Source organism: Lissotriton vulgaris, chromosome 1_1 (genome assembly GCF_964263255.1).
Source record: "Lissotriton vulgaris chromosome 1_1, aLisVul1.2, whole genome shotgun sequence".
Classification (NCBI taxonomy): domain Eukaryota; kingdom Metazoa; phylum Chordata; class Amphibia; order Caudata; family Salamandridae; genus Lissotriton; species Lissotriton vulgaris.
Genome location: NC_141685.1, coordinates 1,825,379,921 through 1,825,389,755, shown reverse-complemented (window position 1 = coordinate 1,825,389,755; position 9,835 = coordinate 1,825,379,921). Strand labels below are relative to the sequence as shown.

The following is a 9,835-nucleotide window of genomic DNA, read 5'->3' as shown; positions in this document are numbered from 1 at the left end:
TTGTGAACATATATATATATATATATATTCACTGAAGGAAAAAACAGATTAGAGGGACGTTATAGTTCGGTTCAGATTTCACTCGTACAAGACCAGCTAAATTCTGCAGTTATAGTTACCTGAGCTAACTATACCATATGACCCCTACTATACACTGCTTATGACCTCACATATTGCATCACTGATCACATGGTCAGTAACATCACAGAAGACCTCACTGATGACACCATCAAGAGAGTGTAAATATTTTGTAAGAGTTTATGATTTTTAAATATACTAAGGTACTACAAAAGTTAAAATAGTATACTAGATGTACTACTAATGAGGGATACTACTTTTAATATATATCATGTGAGTGGCTGTGTGACTATCCTTATACGTATGGGTGTGTGAGTAGCTGTGTGGGTGAGTGCAATACTGTATGAGTGGCTATATTGGTTATTCAGTGGAGTGTGAGTGGCTCTATGGGAGGGTGAGTGGATGTGTAGTGACTATGGGTGAGTGAGTGTCTAAATGGCTGTATGAATGAGTGAGTGAGTGGCTGTTTGAATGAGTGTTTCGTTAAGTGAGTTGGTGTGTGAGTGGCTGTATTGGAGAGTGAGTGTTTTTGTGAATGGCTGTATGGGTGAGCACGCGGATGTGTGAGTGCTTGTATGGATGTGTGAATGGATATGTAAGTGGTTGAGTGAGTGAGCTTGCATGGGTTAGGTAGTAGCTGTGTTGAGAGGCTGGTTATGTGAGTGAGTGGGTGGGTATAATTTGTATGTAAATAAGTGGGTGTGAGAGTAGCTGTATGGGTGAGTGTGTGGTTATGTGACTAGCTGTATGGGTGAGTAACTGGTTGTATGAGTGCCTGTATGTGCGAGTGAATGGTTGTGTGAGTGGCTATACAAGTGAGTGACTAGTGGTTTGAGAGACTATGTGGGAGTGAGTAGGTGTGTGAGCACTGGTATAGGTCTGTGAATGGCTATGTCAGTGGTTGTGAGGGTGTGTGAATGGGTATACGAGAGGTTGTATGGAGGTGAGAGTAGGTGTGTGAGTGGTTCTGTGGATGATGTCATCAGTGATGCCACAGATCATGTAATGAGTGATGTAATATGTGAGGTCCTAAGCAGTGCTCTGCATGAATGTTAGTTATAGTAAGCCCAGGTAACTATAACTGCCCAATTTCACTGGTTTTGTAGAAGTGAAATTTGAGCCTAACTATAACGTCCCTGTAACCTTTGTTTTTTTCAGAGAATTTCTAAGGTTTGTTTAAATTCAATTTTCTAACTATAACGACCCTGGTCACCTTTGTTTTTAAGTAAATTTCTAAGGTTTTTCAAAATCTATTTCCTAACTATAATGTTGCTGCACTTTTGCTTTTTTAAGAGAATTTCAATGGCTTTTGAAATAGCAGCAGGGCGCAGGAATCGTGCTGTGTCGGGCTTACTCGAGGTAACAGGAGTGCTTACTTCTGGCCCCCAAAGGAACCCTCAGAATCCAAGAGGACTTCATTCCCCAACAAGCAGAGCCCCAGGAGATGCAATCACAGAGTGATGAAGAAAGGGGGCGGGCCTCCGGCGTAATGGCAGTAGCTTTTTGTTAGTTTTTTCAAATTTTAAGGGAAGGGGAGCCGTATGGCCCCCCCTTTCCTGGGCCGATTTTGGCCTGGGGACCCCATAACCCGGGGCCAGGTATTTTTAGAATGGGGAGTGGGGCCTCCACAGGCCGATTACTGCCCCAGCCTCAATAATGGGTGTCCTGGTCCCACCCAGAGCACCCACTTTCTCAAGCTGGGGACTGCAGGGGGAACCTGAAGGCCCCCGTGGTCACTACCAGCACCCTGCCTCCTTCGGGAGCCGGCACTGCTAGCAGCTCCCTCTGTCCTGAAGCAATTCTGCTCCGCTTCTGGTAAGCGAGAGTATTTTTTCTGCTCTAGCGGACTAGAACCCGAGCAGAATTTGCTATGGCTTGCAAGCCATAGCAAACTGCAATGTCCCGGGGTGGGCACTCCGGGACATTGCAGGAGCCGACCCTGGGGGGTGTCGGTCCCAAGGGTCATTATTGGCTCCAGGAGGGTGGCTACGTGGCCCCTCTCCATTGTTTGATTATCTCGCCTTGGAATCTTCCACCCCTCAGGTCATGCTGGGCTTTACAGTCCTCAAAGCATGCAGAACGAAACATGGTCAAGTTAACCAATTACAGAGAACGGAGGTTTTTTTGCTCAAGGTAGAAGTGGGGCTCTCCCCTTAAAGGCTCTCCAGAAAAACAGGAAGATAGTGCCAACAACTCTGTGTATGTGGACAAACAGAACACCTGGTACACTTGCTATTACACTGCTGAACGTACCAGAAGATAAGAGATAACACCATGAAATCACATCTAAAGAAATAAAACTAGAGAACGATTAGGAGTTTACTTTCTTCGTATTAAGCAACCTCTCAGCGAAACACACTGGAAGACATCTGGTGAAGAGCTGTGATATAAGAGCTATTATGAAGTAGTTTCTTCCCTTTGAGATAAATCTATGTTAAGTGAGACTCCTATCTTTGTATCAATTCTTCAGAACACTAGTCAAAATAGTCCTAGAAAGCTCAACTCAGGGCTGTTTAAAAAGAAATGGAAGGTTTCTGTTCAGGTTGCTATAGCTTGAATAGCCCGCCCTTGGGAGGCCGTAGTCAAATAGAGGGCCTTTCTTCCCCCACTAGTTAAAAGAAAATACCAAAAATTAAAATTGATCTAACCCCCAACCCCCGTGAGGAAGCAGAGCTAGCCTGGCTGGAAGTAGGCAAACTTCAAAGGCAGGCCTACACTAAGTCCCTGTGCTCGCTTAAATTGCATATATTAAAAGGTTTCTGTCTGTACTTTTGTGTGCCATTGCGGGTTAGTGCTACTCTTCCCTACTTCTAACTTTCCTTAGAAAAGGGATGTTTGAACTTCTCATGCTTAACTTCCCTGGTCTTCCTGCCAGGAATCTAGGCACAGGGCAGCTGCAGAGGTGGTCATTGTTCTCCAAGCCAGGTATGATGAGGGTTGTTTAAATCTAGTCTAGGCCTGCTCCGAAATGGGGAATCCAATTGGGATCACAGCTGGAGGGGAAAAAGTCTGGTGGGCACAGAATATGGGGCTATCATCCATCAGGCAGGGACAGCCAACCTTTCTGGAATTTGGATCTAAAATCGGAGTTCAATAATGAGTTTGATTTTTATCAACTAGCAGATTATGTTTAAGATGGTCTTTCCCTATTCCGAGTTAGGATAATGTGATTTTTGTTCTTTATGCAGGCCTGTTTTTTTATGAGAAAGTCTGCTTTAAATTATGCAGTAACAAAGCACTTCTGTTTTGTTTGATTGCAGACGTATTAGCCTGATATCTGGCATGCCTCCTTTCATTTGAAAAGTGACTGGATATACTTATTCTTGTCTTAGTGGGGTAAATCATTAGAAACGGGCTTTCACTCTCACCAGTAGGGTTATTTTCTGACAAGTGCTTGATGCAGCTTTCGGCATACAGCGGCTAAGGCAGCAGGATCACATCCAGCCGCTGTCCCTGCAGGTAACAGCAGTGGGGCCGTGCTAGGGGGGATTCCGAGGGGTGGTGCAGAGGGAAAAATAGATAAATATTATTTTTCCTCTACATCGTCCCTCGGAATTCCCCCTTACACGGCCCCACCGCTGTTACCTGCTCAGACCGCGGCTGGAAACATCCAATGCCATTCTTTAAGCTATCCAATCGGATGTGAGTGGTGAAAAACCCCAAGCAACCCACATGTAATACTTGCCTTTCATATCAATAGTGCGAGTGCTGTTTTAACACATTTCTGTTGCAGCCTTACCTAAAAGTTGATTAACCCAATTTAGTTTTTCAACTTACGTGTAATGTGTAGGGGTCAGAGTACATGCAAGGGAAGGTGTTCTAGCTGACTCCCAAGGCCCAGAGTCAAATCGTCAGCAACTCCTGTCAAATCCTGCCAAAATACTGGGGGAACCCTATTCAAAGATGCACTTTCCGACTTTACTACCCCATATCAATTCAAAAAACGAATACAAAAATGTTAAGGATACCAATAATCTCCAAACAAATCTTTAGTTACAATTCGATACCAACATTCTTCTTTGCACTCCAATACTCCAGATTGTAATTTTAAACCTCAATTTGTGATTGCCCCAATATCTTTCACTCATTCCTTAAGAAGTATAATTGTACTTTCCAAATATATCTGGAAGCAACCCCATTCCCAAAAATTAATCTGAAAATTAACCTAACCCGAACATTTCACAGACCACTGTCTTGAAAATGAAATTCTTATCTGTGAATACTCTGAGAACTTACTGCATTTGTAAAATCTTCAGGTGCAGATGAGAACTGGTTTCAAACTCGATTTGTCAAAGTTATAAGTAAAGTATGCTGTAATAGGTTACAAAAGAACTACTCTCTAACTGATAATAAATAATCCACAAGTTTCCCCTGTTATAGGACACAAACTCTGGTCTAGATGCATCAAATATCACGATTTAAGCAATCTTGAACAATGTGGTGCTATGTTGAATGCTGAATCACAAGTATCTCACATTGTTACCGCTTCTCTGGGTTTAATGGGTGTGGTTAGAAACCATGATAGAAGCTTTGTGCACTACCTTCTTCCCTTTTCATGGGTACTGTTGGATCTTAATTTCTACCACGTTTATGAGCCAGCACACAAGGGAACAGCAGTAGGATTATGTGAATTTTGAATGGCACGGCATTTGTTTTAAGCTGAAGTACTGTCTTAGTTCTTTTCCTGGGGGTATTCACACATCAGTGGACAATTGTGCTGGAAAATGGTACAAAGAGGAAAAATTACAAATCTGAATGGCAAACAGACATAACTTTGGTATATCAATTGTGCTTTTTATACTGCCTTCCCCTGGAAGAAAAGTATAACGACGTCAGTAATTTCAAGTAAAATATGCCAACAGTTTTTGCAGCAGTAAATATTAGGACCTCTCTAATAGCCACAATCAGCTCCCGTCACTCAGACTTTTAGTAGTAATCATCCCATTTGGATCCTTAGAAAGCAGAGAAAATTGATAACTTGCTATCGGTGCTTACATGGAAGGCAAACATTGGTACAAAAAGAAAGGTGGGAAAGGCCTAAGGCAAGCACAGCTACTTGGAATGGAGTCTAGTTTATAAAGATAGACATTCTTTACATATGTTCTTTCAGATGAGGTACATGCTAGCATTCACAATGCATATGCCCACAAAGTGTATACATCAATAAATAAACAGTAGTTAAATCATGATATCTTCAATTTGTAGCTAAAACAGTTGCACAAGATTAACCATTTTTTAATAAAATTATTTTGTGCCCTAGTAATGTTTCCTGCCCATGACAGAAATTGGTTGGTCTACTATGCAACCATCAATTATCATTAGAGATGCATAATTTTTTCTTGAACATTCATAAACGGACTGCAGAATAGCAGAAAATACATATGAAGTTGTTCAGCATTCACACGTTTTGGAAATCAAAGGCTTTACTTACTCTAGGAGATTTGGATCAAGTCCCTCTGCGATCATTTTGTTTCGGATTGCCATTACAGGAACACCCTTTAAACAAAGATTAAAAAAATGCACTATAAACATGGGCTACAGCCAAAGTCTGAAGATTAATGGATATGAAAGAATCTGTTAAAAGCAGCGTGAAACATTAAAAAAAGTTTTTACTTTCAGCGACCTAATGATGGAATTTCCACAGCTCAATTCTGCATCAAAAATATATTGAGACTTTTGATTGTTGTTTTTTTTTTTAGACTTTGGGGTAGAATTACACCCATTGTCTTTCCCCGGTTATGAAGTAATTGAATGTATAGGGTCCACCACTGCCTTTCATATGCTTTTAAGTGCGTCAGATTGTTGCGGAAGATGAGGGAAGCAATAATTAAATATTTTTCACGCTCACAAAGCCTGTTCTGCACGATGGCAGAATTTGGAAGAGAGAAAATCGAAAGCGTAATTGTTGGAAATGGCCCTTAGGGGGAATTTACCCCAAACCGTTTAGGTTTTCCCTCCTAGTCTTTGCCGACTCTCTCCACATGACTATAGGAATCTGGGCACCATCCCCCTGTACTGCAGAGAGAAGGTGCGTGTGCCCGCATTAGGAACGGGGTGCGTACACAATGGGTTTACGTTTCGTACCTCTGTGTGCCCCGTAAATAAATACACCACATACCCTGGGAGGGTACAGCACTAACTAGTAGTTGGACGTAGCACTGATTGTGGCATCCAACGGATAGCCTGCCAACTATGTATCGATTCTGCCTGAAACATGGGCCGGTCTGCCACACAGACCTGAGAGTGCGCTCTTGCGCCAGTGGAGTGTTAACTATGTGCCCAGCCTGCCATTGCAGGACTGGGTGTGTGCACCAGCCTTTATACTGTTTCGAATACGTGTCCAGGATGCCGTTGCAGGCTTGAGGATGCACCTTGGCACCTAGGGCATTTTGGATAGGTGCTCGGCCTGCCATTGCAGACCGGTGAGTGTGTACTTGCCTCTCCGGTGTTCTAACACCAGGGTCAGGCCTGCTGTTGCAGGCCTGTGTCCATGTGCTTGCACCCATGGTGCTAGTGGCAAGGTGTCCGGTCCTCCATCGCAGACTGGGTGTGTGCAATTGCGTAAGTCCAGCTGGGCCACGCAGGGGCTGTGCGGACACTCGCATCGTGATTAAACTCCTGAACAGCCTGCCATTGCAGGCTGCTATATGTGCACACCTGCATTTATGGTCCCCGTGATTGCATGTGCAGCCTGCCATTGCAGGTCTGTGTGCACACCGACACCTGTATTAGTAAACCCATGTCCAGTCTGCCGTTGCAGACTCGGGTGGGTGCACTTGCACCCCTGGTGCTGGGGATTATATACCACCCTGCCATTGCAGGTCTGTGTGTGCACTAGCGCACACACGCACAGGTAGTGAGGAATACCTGTGTGGGTTTTCACTACTTATGAGGCTTGCTCTTCCCATAGGTTAAAATGATGAGGTGGTTGACATTACTTCAGGCTGCAATAGTGGACTGCAGTGGAGCAGCCTCACAATGTTTCCTATAAATGGATTTGCCATCCCAAACCCTTTCCAGCGGTAAAGACGGTTTGGCATAACTCATTTAGAAATGCCACTTATAGAATATGTTGAGATGTGTACAGGTTCAATACACTAACTTCAACAAATTATAATAAAAGTAATCACAATATCAAATTGCTGATATGAATCAAGTGTGCACCTAGTAGGGGGCTCTGCCAGCCGCCTGATTCATATGGAAAAAGCAAAACCTGGATGTGTATCCTGGATACTAAGTGCACTACAGTAGGTCACGATAAGAGTGTACACAATGTTAAAACACAATATGAAGAGGAATTTGCAAAATCAATCAGTCTTTAAACAAAGTAAACAGATAAATCTATGTATCCATTCATCATCAATCCAAACGGTGAACCGTTGAATGTTGCTCAATCTGCTTTATTTCCAAAAGACGCAGATGATGTAGAGTTCATTGAAATAAGTCAAGTTGCATGATAAAGATATTGTAGTACAAACGGTTTCTCCCAATGCATTTTGGGCGTTACAATAGCCCTTCATCAGGGGAATCTGAAACATCAATTTCATAAATTCAATTGAATAGCTGTCTGATCGAAACATGCTGTAAAAAATAAAATGGTACAACTGGCTCAAATGGGGTCGGGGCATTTGAACATTATGCTAAAGAGTAGAGGATATTTGCTAAATAACTAGAGTGTGCAGCAATGTGTGTTATAGAAACCTTCATCAGTGTGCGAAGAAAACACCATGTGTTCACTCAGTGTGTCTGAAAACTGCCTAGAAGATACTCAGTCGCATATTGAAAAAGTGAATTAACCCCTTCCACGCTCATGACGAGCTGGGCTCGTCATGGCGTAGCCTCCTCGCACGCTGATGCCGAGCCCAGCTCGTCATGAAGCATGGGATTTTGAAAATCTGAGCATGCGAGCAGAATTCTCTGAGCGCGGATGCGGTTAAAGGGAAAACTCTTGTGAAATGCTAATCCAAGTAGATCATGCAAATGAGTACAAATCACCAGGATCATACCTTTAACCGTAATTGCCTAAACCGAACAAACGACGCGAAAGTACGTGCTTTATCTCTGGACAGAAATGATCTTCTGAAGAAACAAACTAAGCAAATTATGTTTAGAGAGGTGTTTGTTACAGTCTGAACCGACTTGTTTTTCAATAATTTTTTCCGCCACTACAGCTATTTTTACACTAAGCTATGTCTTTTGTGGACATTTTACATTTGACTGAAAATAAAGCGGAGACCAAAGCTTACACTTCATCTGAGGCGCACAACATTTACGGGCTCATTCGAGAGGTTAGGACATTTGACACTTCACATGGACCGGTAACCCAACAAATCAGACAGTTGGAATATCTCATGCACAGACAGATAAACCAGCGATAACACGCGACAACCCTTATTCAATATCAAAGCCAGTAGAATACTGAGAGGCCTGCGCTTAGCTATCAAACCGATGCTTTTTAAAATGAATAAAAAACTCATGGGTAGGTGGTACGCCTTTCTTAAGTGCTCGCTGGACCCAATTCTTTTGACAGTGGAAGAACTTTCTCAGGTTTAAGTGGGTTCAGAGCAAGAAATCAAGGAATTGCAAGATGCTCTAGCACTCATTATGGAGGCGGATGAATAGCAGTCTACTTTGGGTGAAATTACCACGAAACTTGATCAATATGCTAAGGACATCCACAAGCATAAAATTCACAAGTTTCGCTGTGATACTATAGACTACTAATGGAAAGGGGCGACCAACTTGGTCCCCCCGAACGTATGGCTGAGTGCCTCGATCCCCCCGGGAAGCCATTTTTGGGCGGGAGGCGCGTCTCGGCTGGTATGCCCGAAGCGGCGTAGCCGGGGCGCGCCTGTTCCCGCCCTAGAGTGGGCTGGCCTAGACACTGACGCAGCCAGCCACGCCCTCGGGGCAGGCAGGGGCGGGTATACGCCCGCCCTGAAGACGGATAAAAAGGGACGCAAGACCAGAAGACATCCTCTTGTTCTTGTGCTCTGAAGCTGCACCTCCTCGCTGCACGTGAGCTCGGGACAGAACGAAGAGCCAATTTTGAGCGTTTTAATCTTTCTTTTTGTCTTCTAGATACTTCGTTTGAAAAATGCCCAAGAAAGGCGCGAAGAGAATGTCGACTGACCAGATGGTTCGGGTTCTCATGAAGGAAATGTCCGAGATAAAGAAGCAGTTGGCGGGGCGAGACGGTGAAAAGGGATCGGGGCGTCCACCGGCCGGAGGGAGGCCTAAGAGGCCGAGAAGGGGGCCGGTCGGGGGAGACGTCCCGGTTCCCTGTTCCCCGCTCGAGCCGCCAGCCCCGGTACCGGCCCCGGTACCGCAGGAAGGGAATCCGATTCCGGTCGTAGTCACCCCGACATCCGCTGAGGATATGCCTCCCGAGTTGGCGGCACAGTTAGCAGCGTGGTTGGGGGACAGTAGCGGGGGCGCCACGGCTGCCGAAGCGCAAGCACTCATGAAACAGTTGCGCGAGAAACGTGATACAGCCAAGGTGCCCGCGCCGGATGCGGTGATAGACAAGCCACGAGGGGCGGAAGTAGCGTCCGGTGCAGGTAAGCGGCCATTGCCGATCGCAAGGGATGAGTCAACACCCTCTCGTAGAGAAAAATTGGGGCAACATGTTCCTTTGGCAATAAAGGAAAAGATTTGGGCGGGGGAATACGTAAACATTTTCTCCCTGCTCGTTGATCATTATGAGGTCGAAACTGTTAAGGGTCAAAAGGATCTGATGCATCCGAGTGTTTGGCGC

General features: G+C 44.5%; 1 protein-coding gene across 2 annotated transcripts in view; it reads right to left on the bottom strand.

The window, feature by feature from the left end:
* WASHC3 (WASH complex subunit 3) overlaps positions 1 to 9,835 on the bottom strand; it is a 102,250-nt gene that overhangs the window by 28,880 nt on the left and 63,535 nt on the right. For both annotated transcript variants that reach the window (XM_086919245.1, XM_086919250.1), the window contains exon 6: positions 5,510 to 5,574. In XM_086919245.1, coding sequence (XP_086775371.1) covers positions 5,510 to 5,574 — 65 coding nt within the window. The remainder of the gene's footprint in view (positions 1 to 5,509; positions 5,575 to 9,835) is intronic.